Source organism: Papio anubis, chromosome 14 (genome assembly GCF_008728515.1).
Source record: "Papio anubis isolate 15944 chromosome 14, Panubis1.0, whole genome shotgun sequence".
In the NCBI taxonomy this organism is placed as follows: Eukaryota; Metazoa; Chordata; class Mammalia; order Primates; family Cercopithecidae; genus Papio; species Papio anubis.
This window is the reverse complement of record NC_044989.1, coordinates 9,324,906-9,350,492: the sequence shown is the minus strand read 5'-3', so window position 1 is coordinate 9,350,492 and position 25,587 is coordinate 9,324,906. Positions and strand designations below refer to the sequence as shown.

General features: G+C 41.5%; 1 protein-coding gene and 1 long non-coding RNA gene across 4 annotated transcripts in view; one reads left to right on the top strand and one right to left on the bottom strand.

Annotated features, from left to right (window-relative positions):
* The window catches only part of ADAM17 (ADAM metallopeptidase domain 17), a 68,141-nt gene that overhangs the window by 34,333 nt on the left and 8,221 nt on the right, over nt 1–25,587 (top strand). For 2 of the 3 annotated variants that reach the window (XM_003908253.5, XM_031654929.1), the window contains exons 7-14: nt 541–630; nt 2,542–2,655; nt 5,600–5,744; nt 5,857–5,945; nt 11,997–12,149; nt 17,501–17,700; nt 20,594–20,697; nt 25,287–25,421. In XM_003908253.5, coding sequence (XP_003908302.3) covers nt 541–630; nt 2,542–2,655; nt 5,600–5,744; nt 5,857–5,945; nt 11,997–12,149; nt 17,501–17,700; nt 20,594–20,697; nt 25,287–25,421 — 1,030 coding nt within the window. The remainder of the gene's footprint in view (nt 1–540; nt 631–2,541; nt 2,656–5,599; nt 5,745–5,856; nt 5,946–11,996; nt 12,150–17,500; nt 17,701–20,593; nt 20,698–25,286; nt 25,422–25,587) is intronic. The other variant, XM_031654928.1, reaches the window with a different exon arrangement.
* On the bottom strand, nt 6,636–25,288 carry LOC108581553. The gene is made up of 2 exons (XR_001893857.3): nt 21,314–25,288; nt 6,636–6,792 (listed from the first exon to the last, which is right to left on the bottom strand). It is a non-coding gene; the product is annotated as an uncharacterized LOC108581553 (long non-coding RNA).

Genomic DNA, 25,587 nt, shown 5'->3' with positions numbered 1-25,587 from the left:
AAAATCATAAGGAAGAGAAAATACATTTACCATTCACTAAGTGGAAGTGGATCATCATAATGGTCTTCATGTTGAGTAGGCTGAGGAGGAAGAGGAAGAGTTGGTCATATTGTCTCTGGTGACAAAGGCTCAAGGAAATCCACATATAAGTGGACACTTGAAGTTCAAATCTATGTTGTTCAAGAGTCAACTGTATTTCAGGTATATTGATTGACTTTTAAATTTAATATTTATTATTGACTGAAACGGTAGTTTTACAAAAGCCTGTTACTCATCATTTTGGTTCCATGTGCAATTGAGTACCTGAAATTTAGGTTAAACTATACCATTGTTTTATTCTGGTAACAGCACTTTAAGTTTGGGGCCAAAGGTTGGGAATACTCAGATATAGTAACATCTTAATGCTAGTTTTTGTGAAAGTAGAAACTTCTGCAATGGCCTCTAAACTGAGGGTTTTTTTTCCTCCATAGATTTTATATTGCATTGCCAGGAGAGGTAAAGAGCTACATAATGTCTTTTTTCTTTTTTAAATACACACAGATAGAGCTAATTGACAGAGTTGATGACATCTATCGGAACACTTCATGGGATAATGCGGGTTTTAAAGGCTATGGAATACAGATAGAGCAGGTATTTATCAATAGATATGGCTTATATTACTCACTTAAGTTATGTAATGTAAATATTTGTGACTTGTATCCAAAACCCAAAAACTTGTCCTTAACAATAATTGTAAATAAGTTTTCTCAAATGCCAATGATTTTTCTTCTGATGAATTGTGCAGTATTTTTGATGTTAATTAGTTCTAGATTGTGAAGTTTTCTGTCCTTAGTCTCACTTTAGGCAGAAAGCCTTTTACGCTGCTGTGCTTTGTTCCTTCTTTGAATTCATGGCCTTTTTATTCTCTGTAGTTTCTTTCCCTCCTCTGATTATGCTTAAGTCTTTCGTTAAAACTGTGACACGTACCGTTGAATCCTTAGTCAGAAAATTTACTAAAAAATACCGGGTACCTTCGCAAGGCTGTATTTATATATACAGAACCTTTAGGTTCTTTCCCCTCAGATGTCTCCTTCTGATTTCTTGTAATCTGTTAACAGAGTGTGTCTAGCAATGTTATATTAGTGTCATCTTAATAGCTCATATGAAGAGTTATTTCAAATTGCTAAGACTAAAAAGACTTCTGACATAGGGTATTACTTTGGGCAGAGAGACATTTTGATATGTAAGTTATATAAATTGTTATCTCTATTTTTTTTCCAGGCTTTTTGTAGTAAACCATATTTTTATAAGTTCTACAGTATAGAATTTAGAGGTTTAAAAAAAATTTTTAAATCATTCACCATATTTATAAATGTTAAACTTTGATATTATTTGTATAAAACTAAGAGATTTTTCCCTTTTCATTCTCTTTCACTGTTTTGCATTTTCTTTTTAAGTTATTATTTGAATAGGTAACATACACACAGTACAAAAACCAGTGAAAAGTAAGTCTCTGCAACCTGTTTATTGTTAAACCAGTTCCTTTCCCCAAAGACATTCATGTCACTAGTTTCATATGTATCTTTCTAGAGATGTCATATGCATGTATAGTATATGTATATGTCTGTATTTGACACAACGGTGCTATACAGTACACTTTTATACCTCGCTTTTTCATTTCACAGTATGTTGGAGAGTACTTCATGTTCATGCATGTAAAGCTGCCTCATTTGTTTTATTATAAATAGCTGCATCATGTTTGAGTTTTAGGGACCCTGTAAATTTTCTTTTTGCTTAGGCATTTGGAACCAATTGAAGAACACAGGAATAATATAGGAGATTAAAACATTAACTTCTTTACATCTGATGAAGGATGGATTGGAGGATGTGGTTTAGATGTGCATCATGGTGGGCTTCTAAGTAGTTGTCCCAGATTTGACCTTGACCAGCCACCATCAAAACTGCAGAGTCCACCCCAGTAAGCTTACCACACAGTGGCAGAGGAGACCAGAACAGGCAGGCAGGCAGGCAGGGAAGAGAGACACACAGAAACTCTGAGCTGAGCATAGTTTCCTTTTTTCTTTATCTCACACTTACTAATGGGAGCCTTTGTTACTTTTTTTTCCCTTCTTTGCAGGTTTAATAGGAATTTATCTGAAATGCACATATAAGGAGAAGCCTCTGTTCTTAGTCTTTTATTCCTTTGATGCACAAAGAGATGTATATTTTATTATTCTTTCCTAAACTGTTGACTATAGTTCTAATAATTATTTTAGACTCCTGTAACCCAAGTTCTTATTTTTTCAAAATAAACATAGAGGATATGAAAATGTAGGAGTACATTCATATTATTATAAATAATTAATTGACATGTTTTCCATACCATATGCTTCTCTGTTTGTTTCAAACATTGAATATTAGAACTGAAGAATTTATGAATTTTGGTTTTAAAATGTTTTTTTCTAGAACAATTCTTTTTTTGAACAGATAAAATAATGCAGTATTTAGAGTCTTCTGACTTATTTTGGAAGTGTTCTAAGTATATTATCTCTTTAAGTATAGATTCGCATTCTCAAGTCTCCACAAGAGGTAAAACCTGGTGAAAAGCATTACAATATGGCAAAAAGTTACCCAAATGAAGAAAAGGATGCTTGGGATGTGAAGATGTTGCTAGAGGTAGGTCTTGGAACCCTGGATATTAACACCACTTTATGATTTCTGCTATGTGGATTGTATGTGTTTTAATGAAGGAGCATATTGGAAAAGATGGAAACCAAGAAGCAATCTCCCCCAGCTGATCCAGCAGGAACCTCATCCCATGTAACAGCATACACAACAAATAACAAAAACTCCGTGAAAAAGAAAAACATTATAAAGCAATGCTGCTGCTTTTTTTTTTTTTTTTTTTTTTGAGACAGGGTTTCACTCTTATTGCCCAGGCTGGAGTACAATGGTATGATCTCGGCTCACTGCAACCTCCGCCTCCCGGGTTCAAGCAATTCTCCTGCCTCAGCCTCCTGAGTAGCTAGGATTATAGGCATGCACCACCACGGCCAGCTAATTTTTGTATTTTTAGTGGAAACGGGGTTTCTCCATATTGGTCAGGCTGGTCTCGAACTCCCGACTTCAGATGATCCGCCTGCTTCGCCCTCCCAAAGTGCTGGAATTACAGGTGTGAGCCACTGTGCCCGGCCAAAGCAGTGCTTCTTAACCTTAATATCTTTGAGGATCTAATGAGGCAATCAGTGGATCTGCTCTAGAAAATAACATGGATACCGAATATATAGAGTTTTTGCACACTGTTTTGTTAGTTTGGGACACTTAGTTCAGGGCTCTCTGAAGCTTGTCAGTTTATCTTTTAGGGCAGTAATTATCAAACAGATTATGAACATGTATCGGACAGTAGAAATATAGCTTGGAGATCTGAAAGTTCTCTACAGGAATTTAAAATTTTTGTGTTTTTATTCTGGCGATTAATCTAAAGATGGCTAACTTAATCATTTTACATCATTTGGAGTCTTGCTGTATAACAGGATACTGCCATGTGATTCCAGTGTCTTGAGTTTGTGTGTGCTATTACTTTGGTGTAGAGTGACTTTCTATGAAGTGATAGTAGTTATATTTTAATGTGTTGGTAAGTGTATTAGTTTCCTGTTGTTGCTTTAACAAATTATCACAAGTGGAGCAGCTTGGAACAACACTTATTTATCTCATAGTTTGCATGGGCTAGTCTAGGTATGGTGTGGCTCATCTGGATTCCTGTTCAGAGTCTCATGAGGCTGAAATCAAGTTTTCAAAGCTTTAATAGAATTGAAGGATATTATAACTCTTCATCCAGATGGAGAAGCATAATGTGCAGCACCTGTGTGGTACTCATTCATACCCTGTTTAATTTGATCTGCTGAGCACCCTGAAAGGTTGGTTGAGACAGCATCATTGTTGTGAAGAGGCTCAGCAAGTGTTATTGTTTATTCCAGCTGACATGACAGAGCAGCATAGGCTGGGGGACTTAACAGAAGTTGGGGTTTTCACAGTTCTGGAAGCTGGAAGTCCAAAATCAAGGGATCAGCAGGGTTGATTTCTTCTGAGGCCACGGTACTTGTGGTGTAGGTGCTGTCTTCTCCCTGTGTTCTCACATGGTCTTTCCCTCAATGTGTGTGTATTCTGATCTTCTTATCAGGACACCCGCCATATTGGTTTAAGGCCCACCCGTATGACCTCAGTGTACCTTAATTACCTCCTTAAGGGCCCTGTTTCCAGATAGAGTCACATTCTGGGGTACTGTTGAGGGTTAGGACTTCAACATTTGAATTTTGGGGTGGCACAATTCAACCAGTAACAGGAAGATTAAATGACTTGTCTGGTTAGTCATACAACTGGTAGTGGCAGAGGTCGAATTGAGCACAGATCTCCTGACTCCTAGAACAGCTGAACCACTGTGCCTGTGTGCTTTTCTGTGAGCCTCCAGACAGCCCATGGCAGGGGAGGAACCGAAGAGAAGAATGACTTACGTTGACAGATGCTCCTCTCCAATTTTCTTCCCTGAGGCTCCTAGAATATTCTTAGAAGCCTCACCCTTTTACCACGGAACTATCAGAATCCCCATGTAACCACACTTCATTCCTCATATAGGGCTCTCTGGCCTCTCATTTAAAGCATTTTAAACATTGAGTGTTTTGGCTAGGCATGGTGGTTCATGCCTGTAATCCCAGCACTTTGGGAGGCTGAGGATGAGGCTGGTGGATTGTTTGAGCCCAGGAGCTCAAGACTAGCTTGGACAACATGGTGTACAAAAAATACAAAAATTAGCCGGGCATGGTGATGCACGCTTTTGGTACCAGCTTCTTGGGAGGCTGAGGTGGGAGGTTCACTTGAGCCTTGGGAGGTCGAGGCTGCAGTGAGCTGTGATTGCATCACTTCACTCCAGCCTGGGTGACACAGCGAGACCCTGTCTCAAACAAACAAACAAATAAAAAAAACCCCAAAATTAAGGTTTTTTAAACTTGGAGACGCTGGATGGTTATGGTAGAGGTTTTTAAAGTAATGTATGAAGCCCTTTTAAATTGAGAAAAAAAAAATCCTCTCAAACCTGCAGCATTGACTTAAATGGATGTAAAATCTTTATTTTAGTAACATAAAACTGGGTATATTTGCTTTTCTATAAGTGTATATTTATATAAATGACTATATATTATGACACTCAAAAAAGTTTAAGATTAAAATTTCTATAAAACCAGATGAATCCTTGAAATACTTGAGAGGGATCTGTTTTGGTCTGGGGTGCTGCAATCCCGTTAACAAATTGGAGCATCTCTAGTCCTAGGCTGTATGTCTTCAGAACAGCCCTCGGAGGAGCAGTGAGTTAGTTCTGAACAGCTGGAGCAAGCTCCCGAACTCTTCCCTTTTGTGCCCCTTGCCAGATGACAGTGTCTGCCTCTCACCGGTGCAGGTGGAGGAGCACTTTAGGGAAAGAGCAAAGCACTGCACGGGGTTGTGATTGCTGGTGCTGAGCTGCATGCGGTCATGGTTCTGTTCTGGAATGTTTAGTTGATTTAGATTACATCTTTGGTCTGATGTAATTGTTAATCTAAGAATGCTTTTTTTTTTTTGTCTTTCAAAGCAATTTAGCTTTGATATAGCTGAGGAAGCATCTAAAGTTTGCTTGGCACACCTTTTCACATACCAAGATTTTGATATGGGAACTCTTGGATTAGCTTATGTTGGCTCTCCCAGAGCAAACAGCCATGGAGGCGTTTGTCCAAAGGGTAAGTTTTTCCATTTCTTATGTGAATATGATGCTGGGATTATAAGCTGATTAGATTATATTATAATTCTGTATTTAATAAGCAATTTATCTTTGTTTCCTTTTGACTTTAGCTTATTATAGCCCAGTTGGGAAGAAAAATATCTATTTGAATAGTGGTTTGACGAGCACAAAGAATTATGGTAAAACCATCCTTACAAAGGTATGTTCTTTTATTTTTAAAAGAATAGTGTTAAGAGTTTATTGTAGTAGAACCTCAGTTATATATTTATGTAGATATTTTTTTAAAAATGTAATATATACTGTTTTTTCATTTCTGCCTAAAGAAAATTTATATATTTTTGTGAGATATATGAAAAAGCATAAAGAAGAAAATAAAAATGGCCTGTCAGCCTTCTTTTGAAACATGTGAGGACCACTGCTTTTCTCGAACCCTCCGTCCTGGAGCCCTCTGACCTGCAGCAACTCTTAGAGCTCCCTGTCTCCTAGTCCTGCGGTGCAGCTGTCATTCAAGGCATCCCACACCCTCTTATTTTCAGAACCCCGTGGTCTCCCTCTTTCTCAGTGCCATCATTTTGGTGTAGTGTATCTTGTAGGAGCTTCCTAAGAAAAGGTATATGACCTGCATATTGTTGGGATTTCACATATCTGAAAATGTCTTTATTCCACTCTTAAGCCTGATTGATAATTTTGGCTGAGTATATTCTTAGTTCTCATGTTCTCTGTGGTCTTCTGTACATGTTGCTTTTAAAGAATCTGAAGTCATTTTGAGTTCTTATCTTTGTACGTCACCTGTTTTTTTCTCTGGAAGATCTTACGATCTTGTTTTTCTCCAGCTATGACTGTTGAAATGTGTTTGACTACAAATAACAGAAAATTAAATAAGCAGTGGTTTAAATAAGGGGTTTATTTGTCTCAGTCAACAAGAAGTTCAGGGATAGCATTTTCCGGGTGGTACAGCAACTCAGAGGTGCCCTCAGTGGCTTAAGAACAAGCAGGAGGTCTTTGTCTTCATGCATGTCACCTCATGGTTTTAAGATGGTTCTCTTCTGTGTTAGAGAAAGGAGGAGAAAGAGAACATGGCTAGCCTAGTCTGGCCCTTCTAAAAAGCTTCTCTGGAGGCTTCATCCTGGCTTTTGTTTACAACTTACTGTACAGCACTGGGTCACGTGGCTGCCCTTAGCCTCAACGGAATGTGGAAAGGTGGCTATTTTAGCTGAGTATATTGCTGCCCTGAACAAAATTAGGGCTCATTAAGGAAGAAGGGGAGAGAGATACTGGTAGGAAATATTAGTATCCAATATACTGATTTTTAATTTTTATTTAATTTTTATTTTTTTTGAGGCAGAGTCTTGCTCTGTGGCCCAGGCTGGAAGGCAGTGGCACCATCTTGGCTCACTGTAACCTCTGCCTCCTGGGTTCAAGCGATTCTCCTGCCTCAGCCTCCTGAGTAGTTGGGATTACAGGTGCCTGTCACCACACATGGCTAATTTTTGTATTTTTGTTTTAAGTAGAGACAGGGTTTCACCATGTTGGCCAGGCTGGTCTCATGAACCCCTGACCTCAAGTGATTCATTCACCTTGGCTTCCCAGAGGGCTGGTTGGTATACTGCTATTTTGACTATGATGTTATACTTGGTGTATGTTTATACTTGGTGTAGGGTACAGGAAAATATTTGCAAAAGACACATCTTGAGAAAAGACTGCTATCTGAAATATACAAAGAGGCTGGGCATGGTGGCTCATTCCTATAGTCCCAGCACTTTGGGAGTCCGAGGCAGGAGAATCACTTGAGCCCAGGAGTTTGGAACTAACCTAGGCAAGATGGTCAGACCCTGTCTCTACAAAATTAAAAAAAAAAATTAAAAATTTCCATATGTATAAAGAACTGTTAAAATTCAACAATAAGAAAATGAACAACCTAATTTAAAAATAGACAAAAGAGCAGAACAGATACCTCCAAAGATACACAGATAGCAGAGAAGCATACGAAAAGATGCTCAGCGTCATGTGTCATTAGGAAATTGTAAATTAACAATGAAGCTGGGTGCAGGTATACATGCGTGTCGTCCCAGCTGCTTGCGAGGCTGAGGTGGGAGGATTGTTTGAGCCCAGGAGTTTGAGACCATCCTGGGCAACATTAGTGAGACCCTGTTTCTATAAAAAACTTTTTAAGAAACCCAACAACACAATACGCTATTACTAGCAGCCTATTAGAATGGCTAAAATCCCAAACACTGGCAACACAATTCCAACAAGGCTATGGAGCAACAGGAACTCTTCATTAATTGCTGGTGGGAATGCAAAAATGGAGCGGCCACTTTGGAAGACAGTTGGCAGTTTCTTTTTCTTTTTTTTTTTTTTGGAGATGGAGTTTTACTCTTATCACACAGGCTGGAGTGCAGTGGCGTGATCTTGGCTCACTGCAACCTCTGCCTCCCAGGTTTAAGCGATTCTGCCTCAGTCTCCCGAGTAGCTGGGATTACAGGTGCCCGCTGTCACTCCTAGCTAATTTTTGTATTTTCAGTAGAGATGGGGTTTCACCATGTTACGGGCCAGGCTGGTCTTGAACTCCTGACCTCAGGTGATCCGCCTGCTTCAGCCTCCCAAAGTGCTGGGATTACAGGTGTGAGCCACCACACCCGGCCATAAGAATGTTTATGGCAGCTTAATTCATAATTGATAAAACTTGGAAGCACCCAAGATATCCTTTAGTTGGTAAATGGATAAACTGGCACATCCATACAATGAGAAAAAAATAAAAAGCTATTAAGCCATGAAAATACATAGAGGAACCTTAAAAGCATACTACTAAGTGAAATAAGCCAGTCTGAAAGGCTACATACTATATGATTCCAAATATATGACATTCTGGAAAAGGCAAAACTATGCAGACTATAAAATGATCAGTGATTGCTAGATGTTGGGGGAAGGAGGGAAGAATAGGTAGAGAGCAGGGTAACTACTCTGTATGATACTTTAATAGTTGGTATAAGACATTATGCATTTGTTGAAACACAGAATATACAGCACAAAGAGTGAACCCTAACATAAACTATGGACTTCGGGTGATTTAAAAACAGGTGGTGGCGGGAGCCTATGGTCCCAGCTACTCGGGAGGCTGAGGTGGGAGGATCACTTGAGGCCAAGAGTTAGAGGCTGTAGTGTGATAACTTTGTCTGTGAATACCCACTGTATTCTGTATTCTAGCCTGAGCAACTTAGTGAGATCCTTTTTTTTTTTTTTTGATAGGGAGTCTCGCTCTGTGTCCCATGCTGGAGTGCAGTGGCACGATCTCGGCTCACTGCAAGCTCCCCCTACCGGGTTCATGCCATTCTCCTGCCTCAGCCTCCCAAGTAGTTGGGACTACAGGCACCTGCCACCATGCCCGGCTAATTTTTTGTATTTTTAGTAGAGATGGGGTTTCACTGTGTTAGCCAGAGTGGTCTCAATCTGCAGCCCTTGTGATCTGCCTGCCTCGGCCTCCCAAAGTGTTGGAATTACAGGCGTGAGCCACTGCGCCTGGCCCGAGACCCTGTTTCTTAAAGCAGAAACAAAAACAACAATGTAAAGTGGTATGAGAAAAGAAAAAGACACTAATTAGTTTTGGGGAACCTTTTAATTTCTTTCTTTTTTCTTTTTTTTTTTTTGAGATGGAGTTTTGCTCTTGTTGGCCAGGCTGGAGTGCAATTGTGCCATCTTGGCTCACTGCAACCTCCGCCTCCCAGGTTCAAGCAATTCTCTTGCCTCTGTCTCTCGAGTAGCTGGGATTACAGGCATGCGCCATCATGACCGGCTAATTTTGTATTTTTAGTAGAGATGGGATTGCTCCATGTTGGTCAGGCTGGTTTCGAACTCCTGATCTCAGGTGATCCACCTGCCTTGGCCTCCCAAAGTGCTGGGATTACAGGCTTGAGCCACTGTGCCTGGCCTTAATTTCTAAATTTATTTTTTTCTTATGGTACTTTGTTTTAGGGGGAAAAAATCTCTCAAACTGTGTTTTTCCTCTATTCTCACATCACAACAATTATCATCAACACAGAAGACTTGTGTGACCAGACCAAACGTGTGGGGATTTTCCCCCACACTTCAAGCAGTAGACAGCTAGGTGTCCTCCAATTCAATTCAAACACTCTCCATCCGGAAATAGTGTCAGATCTCACAGCTTGAGGGTTCAGTCCCTCAAGACTGACTGTTCCCTCCTCCCTACCAGTTACAAGTCTGAGCCTCCAGAACTTCTGACCAACTGGCTTCAAGTTGGGGTTTCCACGATATCCTCTTTGGGTCTGATTAATTTGCTTAAGTGGCTCACAGAACTCAGGGAAACACTTACCTTAGTTTACGGGTTTATTACATAGGATATTTTAAAGGATACAAAGAGGCCGAGTGCGGTAGCTTATGCCTGTAATCCCACTACTTTGGGAGGCCGAGGCGGGTAGATACCTGAGGTCAGGAGTTTGAGACCCAGCCTGGCCAACATGGTGAAACCTCGTCTCTACTAAAAATATAAAAATTAGCCAGGTGTGGTGGTGCATGCCTGTAATCCCAGCTACTCGGGAGGCTGAGGCAGGAGAATTGCTTGAACCTGGGAGGCGGAGATTGCAGTGAGCTGAGATTGTGCCACTGCACTCCATCCTGGGCAACAGAGGGAGACTTTGTCTCAAAAAATAAAAAATAAAAAAAGAAAGGATTCAAAGAAATAGCCAGATGAAGGGATACATAGGGCGAGGTCTGGAAGGGTCCCGAGTACAGGAGCTTCTGTCCCCATGGAGTTGGGATGTACCACTCTCCTGGCACGCGAATGAGTTCTGCACCTTCCTGTCAACCTCCACATATTCAGAATGCTCTCTGGAAGCTCTCTGAATCCTGTTATTTGAGATTTTATGGAGGCTTCATTACATAAGCATGAATGACAACTGTGTAGAAATGTGATTGGACAAAATGGGTATGTTCTCATACTAATCAACTGAGTGGGGAAACCCGCCAAGGCCTGTCCAGGTTCTCCTTGACCTGTCTGTGCAGCATTCCTTCCTCCACAGTAAAGGGCAGGACCCTCTCTAGAATGAGAATGGGGATCTCTTGACCCACAGTCAAATTAGAGTACTGCCTTGGATCAGGTAAAAGGAGGACAGGAGAAGGTCAGAGAGAGTTTCTGTTTCCTGAGGACTGCTCCTGAGCCCTAAAGCACCCCAACATTGTAACAGAGGACTGTAACCAGGGCTGTGGAGGGTTATAAGCCAGGAACCATGGACAGAAACATGTATGTGTGTATAATAGCTCATGCTCCTTTACTTTTTTGGAGTCACAACTTCTTAATGGCTTGATTTCATGACATATTTTCTTTGGTCTTCCAGAACTTTCCTCTTAAAAAAACACATAGAGCAAAAACAAAATTTGATTTGAAATTTTTGAGAGATTTTTTTAGAGTCATTAGCAAATCCACTAATGAATTTTCTCCAAGCAGTTAGGAGATATTTCTGTACATTACACCTTTGGGATTTGAGTGCTTTTGCTAAAAATTTAAGTTTTTTTTTTCCCACTACTGTTTTAATATGAACATGTGGAAAGACTTCTTGTATAGAAAAATGACTTGCAAAATATTATTTTTTTCAGGTTCCATGGAGTGATTTCCCCCTCTTAGGAAAAAAGAAATCAGGAATTTTAAGTTTATATATATTTATTTTATTTATTTATTTATTTATTTATTTATTTATTTATTTTAAGACAGACTCTCACTCTTTTCCCAGGCTGGTGTTCAGTGGCCTGTCTTGGCTCACAGCAGCCTCTGCCTCCTGGGTTCAAGCAGTTCTCCTGGCTCTGCCTCGCAAGTAGCTGGGATTACAGGCACCCACCACAAGGCCTGGCTAGGTTTTGTATTTTTAGTAGAGACAGGGTTTCACCATGTTGACCAGTCTGGTCTTGAACTCCTGACCTCAAGTGATCCGGCCGCCTTGGCCTCCCCTCCCAAAGTGCTGGGATTCCAGGTTGAGCCACTGCGCCCAGCTCGCCTGGTTAATATTTTTATTTTTGTAGAGATGGGGTCTCCCTGTGTTGCCCAGGCTGACCTCAAACTCCTAGAGTCAAATAACCCTCCCGTCTCAGCCTCCTGAAGTGCTGGTATTATAAGCATGCAGTTCTTATTCTCTTGCTGATCTGATTATAAGGCTCTATTTAAGACAGCATAGGCACAGCTGGCAGAAGTAAGTGATAGTTGGATATTGAAAAATAATGTTTTCTTTGCATGATCCTTAAGGAAGCTGACCTGGTTACAACTCATGAATTGGGACACAATTTTGGAGCAGAACATGATCCGGATGGTCTAGCAGAATGTGCCCCGAATGAGGACCAGGGAGGAAAATATGTCATGTATCCCATAGCTGTGAGTGGCGATCACGAGAACAATAAGGTATGTGTGTGTTGAGAATTTTTTAATGTGGTTTTGAAAGAGGCTCTGTGTAATGATCATAATGAGAGCTCAGAAACGTATTCCGTTCCTAGGTGTTCCCCTAGGGATGGATCTGCAAATTACAAACTACCTTGAAACGTGGCCGTATGTTTTGGGGTGAAGCACGGTCCATCTAAATCTGGTTAAAACTATCATTTGGACTTTGTTGTCAAGTTTAATGTGTAGATTTGAGCTCTAGGAAAAATTACTAATAATGGCCTTTGTTGGAGTTCTGGATTTCAGGGTCCGGTGGGCTCAGGCTTTATGTTAAAAATTTCTCATTATTTCATTTACAAGTTGTGATTCATTTTAACTCTACTGTACAATTTACATGTTTTTTATTAACTTTTGCAGATAAACACATAGTTTGCCTTACTACAAGCCTCATGGGAGAAAGGCCCTTGTCTGTCTTATTCATAGCTCTATCTCCAGTGCCTAGTAGGAGTATCTGGCATGTAACAAGTATTTGTTGAATAATTAATTGAATCATTTACTATTGAGGGCTTCTGATAGAGTATACTAGTTGATTTGGGATACTGTAAAACACTTTCAGAGACTTTAAGAGTGCTTTGACTAACTCTTAGAGTCCGAACTAAAAGTTGTGTTAATAAATACCTCGTTTTTTCATTTTATTTGAAGTTAAACAGCATAAAGCAGTGTGAGGAAAACAATAGCTGCGCTGCTGAGTTAAAGAGGGTTGGTGGGGAGAGCTTAAAGGAGTTTGATTCTAATCACAAAAGATTGTGAAGTATTTGTCCTGACTCCTATTTTGAGCCAGGCTGTGGGCTAATGTGCAAGCCTACCCTGGACATAGAGGGAAGGATTACTTCTGCTTTTCCCTGGCTCTGACACCCTGCTTTCTGAAATTTCTGCCTCCTGTTCTTTTCGTGATCTTTGATTATTGCATCTCATTTTCTTTGGCTTTTTATGTATATTTTCTGCATCTCATTTTCTTTGGCTGTTATGTGTAAACAGTTCCTTCCTCTGTTACTTTGCATGTTATGTTTTATTTTTCCTCTGCCTGACAACTTGTGCCAAATAAACATTTTTCTACCCCTTTTTGTCTACTCTTCCAACTTGTCAAACTGTTGAATTTTCCTTCTCTTTTCTAAGTCTCTGCATTTCTAATCATGTTTGCTATAGTTCAGTGCTGTCCAATAGAACTTTCTGCTGTGGGGTGGGGAATGTTCTGCGTCTGCTCTGCCCAGTATAGTAGCCACTGCCCAGTGGAGCAATTGAAATGTGGCTAGAAACTGAGGAACTGAATTGTAAATTCTATTTAATTTAATTTTTTTTTTTTTTTTTGAGATGGAGTCTTGCTCTGTTGCCCAGGCTGGAGTGCAGTGGCGCAATCTTGGCTCACTGCAAGCTCCACCTCCCGGGTTCACACCATTCTCCTGCCTTAGCCTCCCGAGTAGCTGGGACTATAGGTGCCCACTACCACGCCCGGCTAATTTTTTGTATTTTCGGTAGAGACAGGGTTTGACTGTGTTAGCCAGGATGGTCTTGATCTCCTGACCTCATGATCCGCCCGCCTCGGCCTCCCAAAGTGCTGGGATTATAGGCATGAGCCACCACGCCCGGCCTTTATTTAAATTTTTAATAATGTTTGCCTGTGATGGGAGATCACTTGAGCCTAGGAGTTCAAGATCAGCCTGGGCAACATGTGAAACCCATCTCTACAGAAAATACAAAAATTAGCTGGGCATAGAAGCACATGCTTGTAGTCCCAGCTACTCAGGAAATGGGCATTAACTGTAAAAGGACATAAGTGACATTCCTGGAAAGACGGAAATGTCCTAAAATTGACTTATGGCAATGGTTTCAACACTTGGTAAAGTTATTAGAAATCACTGAGTTACATACTTGAAATGGGAGAATTTTGTGATATGTGAAATATGTCTTAATAAAGTTGTTAATAAGCCAACAAACAAAAACAGCAGTGTGGGAGCAGAGGAAAGGTAGTGCGAATGTAGAGGAGCTGTGAAGCCATGAGGTGATCATTGTTGAAGCTGGTGAGGGGCACGGGGGCATTCATGATACCATCCTATCTACTTCATAGATGCTTGAATATTTCTGTAATAGAAAGTGTAAAATATGTGACTAGAAACAAAATTTAAGTAGCCACATATGATTGGTGGCTACCATATTGCATACTGTTTCTCTAAGTAATAGGTTATATTCTTCTTGGTTATGAGGATAGTGTCAGAACTTTGGAGGGAAATGTTTTACTTTGCAGACTGCCTGAGTGGACATGCATGTTGCTAACTCTTCCTGCTACCAGTTCTGGGGCTCTTCAAAACAGCCCTGTAAGAACTTGCCAATGAGGCATGGTGGCTCACACGTATAATCCCAGCACTTTGAGAGGCCGAGGTGGGCAGATCACTTGAGCCTAGGAGTTCAAGATCAGCCTGGGCAACATGTGAAACCCATCTCTATAGAAAATACAAAAATTAGCTGGGCATAGAAGCACATGCTTGTAGTCCCAGCTACTCAGGAGGCTAAGGTAGGAGGAACCTGGGGAGTTCAAGGCGGCAGTGAGCCAAGGTTGTGCTACTGCACTCCAGCCCGGATGACAGAGTGAGACTTTGTCTCAAAAAAAGGAAAAAGAAAAAAAAGAACTTGCTAATGAGAATGGGGCCTGGGAAGAACGTTTTTTTTTTTTTTCCCCCAGGCGCTGCCAGTGTGTATCAACAAAGAACAATTTATTTGGTTTGTCCTGAGCACATCATATTTAGTCTGTGTTTTTCTAGTTTGGTTGCTCAAGTAGGAATCCCCTTGTAAGAAGATAATGTGCATCTTCTTTGTTTTATTTATTTATTATTATTTATTATGATTTTGTTTGTTTGTTTGTTTTTTGTTTTTTGAGATGGAGTCTCGCTCAGTCACCCAGGCTGGAGTGCAGTGGCGCGATCTCGGCTCACTGCAAGCTCCGCCTCCCGGGTTCACGCTATTCTCCTGCCTCAGCCTCCCAAGTAGCTGGGACTACAGGCACCCGCCGCCACGTCCGGCTAATTTTTTGCATTTTTAGTAGAGATGGGGTTTCACCATGTTAGCCAGGATGGTCTCGATCTCCTGACCTTGTGATCTGCCCGCCTCGGCCTGCCAAAGTGCTGGGATTACAGGCGTGAGCCACCGCACCTGGCTATTATGATTTTTTGAGGTGGAGTCTCACTCTGTCGCCCAGGCTGGAGTGCAGTGGTGTGATCTCTGCTTACTGCAACCTCTGCCTCCCGGGTTCAAGTGATTCTCCTGCCTCATCCTCCCGAGTAGCTGGGGTTACGGCGCCCACCACCATGCCCGGCTAATTTTTGTAGTTTTTGTAGGATGGGGTTTCACCATGTTGGCCAGGTTGGTCAACTGGTCAACAAACTCCTGACCTCAGGTGATCCACCTGCCTCGGCCTCTCAAAGTGCTGGGATTACAGGCATGAGCCGCTGCTCCCAGCCTATGTTTTAAATGAATTCCTTAATAAAAATATTTTTAACTAGATGAAAAGGGCTTACAGGACAAAACTAAAGTAGTTCCTTGACCTAGAAAGACAGAACCTGCCACTCTCAACTAGGCGAGCCTGTGAAGAGCAGTCTGCCGTGGGTGGGCTTCCCCCGTGGACAGCTGACATTCGTGAAAAGGAGTGTAGGACCTTTGAGATTGTAACTTCTCAGGAAGGTTTGCTGGAGGGAAGAGGAGGTCTTATGACAAGGATACAAACAGAAGCTGCCACATCTTCAGGGATGTGTAGGCAGAAAGCCAGAGTTGAGGGCTGGTCCTTTTTTCGTTACTGCTCTCCAGCTGCTTGGGAGTTGTAACTCTGACAAGTCAGTGAAGAGGTCTTCTTATCTGTTCACTGTGATTTTTAACTCCATTTTAACCTGATAAAATGGAGCCCAGAGATACATGATGTTGATGAATGAACCCACCAAAATGCCAACTGCCTGAGGCCCAGATTAGAATAACCAGACCCCTTAGACATCTGTACTGTAAAAACAGATTTGGGCCGGGCGCAGTGGCTCACACCTGTAATCCCAGCACTTTGGGAGGCCGAGGTGGGCGGATCATGAGGTCAAGAGATCTAGACCATCCTGGTCAACATAGTGAAACCCTGTCTCTACAAAAAATACAAAAATTAGCTGGGTGTGGTGGTGCGCGCCTGTAGTCCTAGCTACTCAGGAGGCTGAGGCAGGAGAATCACTTGAACCCGGGAGGCGGAGGCTACAGTGAGCCAAGATTGCACCTCTGTAGTCCAGCCTGGCAACAGAGCGAGACTCCATCTCAAAACAAACAAACAAACAAACAAAAAAACCGAAACCAACCAGATTTGAAGATGTTTTTTAAAAAGCCAGTTAGTATTTCTGTTTAAGATGAGGTCTTTGCTATCTTTCTGAAAGTAGCTCCTTTCATGTCTGATTTGGTAGTTACAGGCACCTTTGGAGGGTCCCATACACTTGGCTCTCAGGGGCTTCATGATTGTTGTCTGGGGTGAAAGTGAAGCCATTTTGGCATCTGCAGAGCACTTCGGAGACCCCGACCTAAGAAGTAACTACGCTCAGTTTTCCCTAAGCCTCTTTCTTCTTTTTTTATAACTTCAGGAGGTCTGGAAAATGACCTCAGTTTTAGAGCTCCTGATAAAACCCTCAGCCTTAAAAGGGAGTTATCCTAGTGGTTCTGTACTCCAGGGTGGGAAGCTAGGGTAGAGACTTTCTTTGACACACTGGCCTTGCTGGTCGATGAAAATGTTTAGGTAATATTTTGGGATTCAGTTTATGTAAAATGTACTATCATGCCTGTTACTAAGCTCAAATATTTAAACAACTTTAAACCTGGATCATCCATATAAGTAGCCAAGGAAGGAGAAGAAACCCCTTCTCCTGCATTTCTGAATCATTTTGTCTGGGACGACAGTAACCTACAGAGGTTCTTAATTCTTGTCACTGCATGAGTGGCATGCCTGAGGTGGGGAGATTTCAAGTCTGATGGAGCTACGAGCTCTCTGTTGTGCTATTCTGCTTGTCCTCAACTGGACTTTGGCTGGGATGTTTGGCCTCAGTGTTTGTATAGCTTGCTTATCTTCATAAGAAGAATTATAGATCCTTAACCAAGTTCACAGCAATCATTTAGCATTCAACGGAAGGAGGTTCTCAGTTCCACATCAGTGGCCTTTGGCGGGGACTGTGATGGCCTTGCCATAACTCCAGGGTGGCTCTGGTGGTGGTTTTACATTAAGAGTTTGTCTCTAGAGAAGACACAAACATTGCATGGGAATACATTTTTATGATGTTATTTTGGGTCCTTACTGCCTTTTTTCTCTCAAGATGTTTTCAAACTGCAGTAAACAATCAATCTATAAGACTATTGAAAGTAAGGCCCAGGAGTGTTTTCAAGAACGCAGCAATAAGGTGTGTGGGAACTCGAGGGTGGATGAAGGAGAAGAGTGCGATCCTGGCATCATGTATCTGAACAACGACACCTGCTGCAACAGCGACTGCACATTGAAGGAAGGTGTCCAGTGCAGGTGAGGAGTCTTTCCACAGGGATTTTGGGAAGCTGGTATAACAAGATGTCCAAAATAATAGAAGACTGAACTTGCAGGGGTTTTAGAATCAGCTGAAAGGGGTGTGTATGTGTTTGTTTACATTTACCTCTTTTGCCCTTCACAACAAGAAATTGCTTTCTGGGCTGGACACGGTGGCTCACTCCTGTCATCCCAGCACTCTGGGAGGCTGAGGTGGGAGAAATGCTTGAGCCCAGGAGTTTGAGAACAGCCTGGGCAACATAGTGAGACACTGTCTCTTAAAAACCAAACAAACAAATAAGAAGCTTTCTGGAAAGCAGTGTTACATTATGTAACAAAATCCTTGACCTTGCATGCTCCTTGGTTTAGCAGTCCTATAGTTAAAATAATCCTTTTTTTTTTTTTTTTTTTGAGATGGAGTCTCGCTCTGTCGCCAGGCTGGAATGCAGTGGCGCGATCTCGACTCACTTCAATCTCTGCCTCCTGGGTTCAAGTGATTCTTCTGCCTCAGCCTCCTGAGTAGCTGGGACTACAGGAAGGCACCACCATGCCTGGCTAATTGTTTGTATTTTAGTAGAGACGAGATTTCACCGTGGTGGCTACAATGGTCTCCAACTCCTGACCTTGTGATCCGTCCACCTCAGCCTCCCAAAGTGCTGGGATTACAGGTGTTAGGCACTGTGCCTGGCAAAAAAATATTTTTTATTTTATTTTACTTTATTTTTGTTTTTTGAGATGGAGTCTCACTCTGTTGCCAGGCTGGAGTGCGGTGGCACAATCTTAGCTCACTGCAGTCTCCGCCTCCCGGGTTCAAGTGATTCCCCTGCCTCAGCCTCCCTAGTAGCTGGGACTACAGGTGCGCACGATCATGCCTGGCTGATTTTTTGTATTTTAGTAGAGACGGGGTTTTAGCATGTTGGCTGGAATGGTCTTGATCTCCTGATCTCATGATCTGCCTGCCTTGGCCTCCCAAAGTGCTAGGATTACAGAGGTGAGCCCCCGTGCCCCGCCTTTATTTTATTTTAGTTTTTGAGACAGGGTCTCACTCTGTTGCTCAGGATGGAGTGCAGTGGCACAATCATGGCTCACTGCAGACTCGACCTCCCAGGCTTAATCAGTCCTTCCACCTTAGCCTCCCAGATAGATAGGACTACAGGTGTGTGCCACCTGGCTAATTTTTCTTGTATTTTTTATAGAGATGGGGTTTTGCCATGTTGTCCAAGCTGGTCATAAAGTCCTGGGCTCAAGTGATCCACCCTTCTAGGCCTCCTAAAGTGTGGAGATTCTAGGTGTGGGCCACCGTGCCTGGCCCAAATAATCTTTTTAATTTCTTTTATTTATTTATTTTTTTGAGACGGAGTCTTGCTCTGTCACGCAGGCTGGAGTGCAGTGGCCTGATCTTGGCTCACTGCAACCTCCGCCTCCTGGGTTCAAGCCATTCTCCTACCTCAGCCTCCCCAGTAGCTGGGATTACAGTGTGCACCACCACACCCAGCTAATTTTTGTGTTTTTAGTAGAGACAGGTTTCACCATGTTGGCCAGGCTGGTCTTGAACTCCTGATCTGCCCGTGATCTGCCCGCCTTGGCCTCCCAAAGTGTTGGGATTACAGGCGTGAGCCACCGTGCCTGGCCGCCCAAAGAATCTTTTAAGGAAACAGAGATGTATAAGATTTTAACAAGGTTTTTTTTTTATGGCTACATCCTAATAGCAAAATTTTGGAAACAATCAAAATGACAGTCTTGGGATATGAATGTTATCATGATTCTATACACTGGAATAGTGTGGAGGAAGCAGGTTACAAGTTAGAAAGTTACCCAGTTTTTCATTTTTATATCCACTGTTAGACCAGTGCCTGGCCTAGAAGTAAAAGGGTTTAAACTTCAGTTTTCTGGTGAATAATTGAGATTTAACTGGATACAGTGCATATTAACACTGTAGATGCTGATGGGGAGTAGAGTTCTGGCTGCTGAGTGTCTTAGCTATGGATTGCCTTGTGGCCCAACCAACCTTGTCTTTTTTTTTTTTTTTTTTTTTTTGAGACGGAGTCTCGCCCTGTTGACCAGGCTGGAGTGCAATGGTGCAACCTCGGCTCACTGCAACCTCTGCCTTCCAGGTTCAAGCGATTCTCCTGCCTCAGCCTCCTGAGTAGCTGGGATTACAGGGTGCGGCACCACGCCTGGCTAATTTTTTGTATCTTTAGTAGAGATGGGGTTTCACCATGTTGGCCAGGCTGGTCTCAAACTTCTGACCTCGTGGACCACCCGCCTCATCTTTTTTTTTTTTTTTTTAAGAGACAGAATTTTGCTCTTGTCGCCTAGGCTGGAGTGCAGTGGCATGATCTTGGCTCACTGCAACCTGCACCTCCCTGGTTCAAGCGATTCTCCTGCCTCAGCTTCCTAAGTAGCTGGGATTACAGGAGTATGCCACCATGCTCGGCTAGTTTTTGTATTTTTAGTAGAAATGGGGTTTCACCATGTTGGCCAGGCTCACATTGAACTCTCCTGACCTCAGGTGATCCACCTACCTTGGCCTCCCAAAGTGTTGGGTTGGGATTATAGGCATGAGCCACCTTGCCCAGCCCATCTTGTCTTTTTAAAATTAATGCATTAAATGAATGAAAACCAAGGATACCAAGATGTTTCAAAGGTGATTGCTGTGTTCCCATTCTTTTCTACTACAGCGTGGCATTGATGTGACCTTACGCACATTAGGAGGGGACAGAGTGTGTGCAGGTAGCTATAGCAGCGGAGATGTCTGATGATATAGGAGTGGGGATGGAGCCAGGAGGTCTTCCCCTGTGATATTCAGGTCACTGTAACGTAACAGTAGCATTTGGTTTGATATGGGGCTGTAATTTGAATTGCTCTGTTCCTGTCTGCTCTTCTTCTCCAGTGATAGGAACAGTCCTTGCTGTAAAAACTGTCAATTTGAGACTGCCCAGAAGAAGTGCCAGGAGGCGATTAATGCTACTTGCAAAGGCGTGTCCTACTGTACAGGTTCGTGTTCTTGTTGCTTTCTTGGAATGCTGTGGTTCCAATGTGTGCGTGTCTTTGAAAACAAGATTATGTTTTGTTCAGATGAAACCCACCGTTTTTGACCTCATATGCCGGGTTGAGTTTCTGGCACTCCTTGGTTTGTGACACTTGGCTTTGGTGGGTTTAAGACCTGTTTTTATTTGTTTCATTTCCATCACTCTCTTCTTTCCCCTCACAGACATCCACTGTACTGTGGCTAATATTTGCCTGGATATGTGTATATCCTTGAAAGACCATATAGTGTTATTTTGTGTTTTTAATGTGCCAACATGATATTCCACATTACATTTACTTTTAAAAAAATCAGTATCATGTTTTAAAGAATTATCTGTATTGTGCCACAGATAATTTAACAAGGTTTTTCATGGCTACATCCTAATAGCAAAATTTTGGAAACAATCAAAATGACAATCTTGGGATAATGAATGTTATCATGAATCTGTACACTAGAATAGTGTGGAGGAAGCAGGTTACAAGTTAGAAGGTTACCCAGTTTTTCTATATGTATCTATATGTATTTCACTGTTGGGGGCACCTACATATTGTTTACTTATATGATTGGCTGTGTTTTACTTACAGTTCACCAGGTGGTAGCTACTTCCATTGCCTTCATCCCCTTGATATTCATACAATATCCTCCTACGTCCCTTCAGGAACCCGCGTGTTTCTCTGGGTACTGAGGAGTGTAATTGTGTAGTCACAGAGGCAGGATATGCTGGTCTCTAGAGCACCACTGCTAGGTTGCCTGTGTCTGAGAACTCCTGTATCCCAACGTTCTGGCCAACACTTGGAATTACTCTGCTGTCCTATTAGCGTGATGAGTATAAAGTAATCTCTTGTTCTTACATTTTTTGTAACAGCCTTTGTCCTAATGCACTTACTTACATTTTTCTTGAGCATCTCTTTATATTTTTCAGCTATTCAAATTTCTCCTGTGAATAGCCAGTTCATATATTTGGTTCATTTTTTATAAATTGGGTTTCATGTTATTTCACTACTGTGGATTTGGAGGAGTTCTTAGGTAATCCATTTGGTTTGCATACACCTCCTATCTGTTGCCATTCTCAGAACATAAATCTTTAATTTTAACATAATCAAATCCATTATTTTGTTGTGTGTGTATGTTTATTTCTTAAACACATGGTTCAGAAAAGCCATGGTGGATGGCTAAAAAGATATTTTCCACAGCTGCTTCTATTAGTTTCGTAAGTTTTCCTTTTACATTCAGGACTTGAATCTTTCTGGAGCTAACCTTTCCAGGTGTCCAGTATCTTCTGTTGTTCTTTCAATTGTTGCTTTAAAAATTTCAAAGCTACATTATTCCTAGGTATATAAACGGACTATCTCTACATCTTTATCTGCTGTTCCTTACCAGTATATAATGTTCCTTTTTTACCCTTGTGATGTTTTTTGACTTAAATTGTCAAAAAGCAATATTCAGCTTGCTATTCTAGTGTTTTTGTTCCTCTGATATATCTATCCCATTCTTATATTTTTCAAAATTTGTCTCTCTTGGTTGGTTGGATTTTGTAATAGCTTTATTGATACATAATTCACACCCATGCAGTTTGCCCACTTAAAGTGTACAGTTTAATGGTTTTTAGTATATTCAGATTTATGCAGTCATCACCACAATTAATTTTAGAACAGTTACATTACTCCAGAAAGAAACCCTGTATCCTTTAGCTGTGATCCTCCAGTCCCGCCATTCCCCACAACTCAGAGCAACCACTAACCACCCTGTTCTTTATGGAGTTGTCTGTTTTGAACATTTCATATAAATGGAATTATACAAACTGTGGTCTTTCGTGACCACATATTGTATGACTGGCTTCTTTCACTGAACATAACATTTTCAAGGTTCATGTATGTTATAGCATGTATCAGTACTTCATGTACTTTTATTGCTGGGTAATATTCTATTGCATGGATATGCCACATTTTGTTTATTCATTCGCTGGTTGATAGACATTTGAGTTGCTTCCACTTTTTTGCTATAACAAATAATGCTGCTGTGAACATTTTTGTATGAGTTTTTGTGTGGACAATTCCTTTGGATATTACTCAGGAATAGAATTTCTGGGTCATATGGTAACTGTGCTTAATCTTTTTAGGAGCTGTCAGACTGTTTTCCAAAATGACTACGCCACTTTTACAGTCTCAGCAGCATTGTGTGAGGGTCCCAGCTTCTCCATATCCTCTCCAACACTTGTTATTGTCTTTTTTATTATAACCATCCTAGGTTTTGTGATAAGGATGCAAACAGAAAGCTGGAGGTCTTCAGGGACCTAGTGAACGAAGTTGTGTCTTAGTTTGGCTTGACTTTGGTTTTAAGTGTGCATATTATGACATGTTGCTCACGTTTTTATGTTCTGGGATCTGTCACTATCACATTACTTTGCCAGATGTTAAGAACCTGAATATCTAAATCAAGCTTTAAAGAAGCATTTGCTAGCTATGCTCAATGTTTCATCTTCACTATAATAATAAAACAGATTTAGGAAAATGCTTTCTTTTAAATAAGTGTAAGTAAAACAATTTGAAAACATGTTTGTTCTTATCAAACAGCCTTTTGTTCCCTTGATATTTTATACAAAATAGTAGATAGCAGAGGATAAGTTCCTGATAAGGAATCAGTATTTTCTAACAAGAGAAGTTAGAGAACAAGAACCTCAAAAAAAAAAAAAAAAAAAGAAGAAAAAAGAAAAAAAGCAATTAGCATTTCACAACCAGCAGTGGCAACATCACCTAGGAACTTATTAGAAATGGAAATTGTCAGTCCCCTCCCTGGATCTACTGCACCAAAAAATATGGGAAGGGAGGCCAGCAGTCTGTACTGTGCAACCTTCTGTCAGGTGATTTCCATGCATGCTAAACTTTGGGGACCATGCTAAATAGATGATACTGTTTTCAAAATTATTTTCCTACCTGTCTAATACTCTGACTTCAGTCTTTTAAGAACACATGCTCAACAGATATTTATTGAGCATTTTTTATATTTATCAGGGCAGTATAATATACCAAAAATACAATAATGATCCACAGTATAAACCTTCCCCGAGTTCACTGGACATCATACTTTCAGTAATAGTTTGTTAAATGACTGCTGACACAGTGAATGCCCAGTGCTCATGAAAGGTTTTATGAGAACAGAGGCAAAGTGCCTGGTTATCTGTTGGGTACTTAATAAACCATCACTTTTGTTTGAAACTGGCCAAATTTCTGTACATTTTGTGTTACTGCTCTGAAGCCCTTTAAGTCAGAATTCTTTTGATTGGCTTCATTCTTCAGCTGAAAGGCCAGTCCAGAGCTGTGGATATAGTCCATTGCTTTCATAAAGTGGTTTTTTTCTCCTCCTCTATTTGAGTTGACTTTTAGCTGCTTGTGCTGTTCATTTTCCAGAATGATTCGCTCATTCCATCCTGTCTCTCCCAGTTTAACTTTCTTTGGTGGCTTTTCTTTGGCATTACTGGCCTGGGCACAGTGGCTCATGCCTATAATTCCAGTACTTGGGAGGCCAAGGTGGGAGGATCCCTTGAGCCCAGGAGCTTGACACCAGCATGGGCAACACAGGGAGATCTCATCTCTTGAAAGAAAAGAAAGAAAATTAGCCAGGTATGGTGGCATACGCCTGAAGTCCTAGGTACTTGTGAGGCTGAGGCAGGAGGATTGCCTGAACCTAGGAGTCTGAGGCTGCAGTAAGCTGTGATCACACCCCTGCCTTCCAGCCTGGGTGACAGACTGAGACCCTGTCTCAAAAGGAAAATAAAAAGAATAATTGATTTATTCAAGAAATATTTGTAGTATACCTATAATGTGGTAGGGATTGGAGATAATTTGATAAATAGATTTGATCATTGCTGTCATGGGGCTTACCAGTCTAGTAGAGGGAAAACATAAAATAACATTAAATATATATAAATTGCAAAACATATGCAATGAAGGAGAGAAGGAGTGTGATAGTGCAAAATGGAAGTGGGAGGCCACATCCACTTAGACAGCATCCTCAGGGATATCTCAGAAAACCTTTGAGACAAAACTGAATCCATAAGAAAAGCCAGCTAACTGCCCCAAAAGTGCAAACACCAGCATTCCAGGTAGAAGGAATAGTGTCTGTTAACATTGAAGGAACTGAATAGAGGTTGTAGCCAAAGCAGTGGGCTGTGGGAGAGCTGTGTGAAGTCAGGGCCAGATAGGGAAGGCCGTGGGGCTCTTTTTAGCCTTCCTACCAAGTTTGCCATTTATTCTAAGTAATGGCACATAGGATATTCTTTTATATATGACTGTGAGATGCAGAAGTGGAGACCATGCATTCTAACCGGGGCTTGGGAGGTCAGGGACTCATGCAGTCTAACCTGGCACATAGCCAGGCACTCCCATTTAAATGCTGATTGCTGGTGAGATTCAGGCTCTTGTCCTAGCTCTGTAGGTCACTTTTTGCTGTTTGCAAGGTAAGATGCTCACTTGTATGAGAAACAGCATATTATGCACCTGTAGAACTGGTGGACCTGCAACTCATTCTTTTTGTTATGACTGGTGTTTGCTTCCAGGTAATAGCAGTGAGTGCCCACCTCCGGGAAATGCTGAAGATGACACTGTTTGCTTGGATCTTGGCAAGTGTAAGGATGGGAAATGCATCCCTTTCTGCGAGAGGGAACAGCAGCTGGAGTCCTGTGCATGTAATGGTGAGCACAGTTTTATGCCCACTCCAGCAGCAGGAGAAAACATGGCCTTTGTCTGCCAGGTTCCCTTCCTCCATTTGGAGGTTGTGCTAATGAGAACAGTGGTGAGATCCAAGCCGAGGATGAGGGGAGGGGGAAAGGCAGGGTAGTGTCTGGAGACAGGCATCTC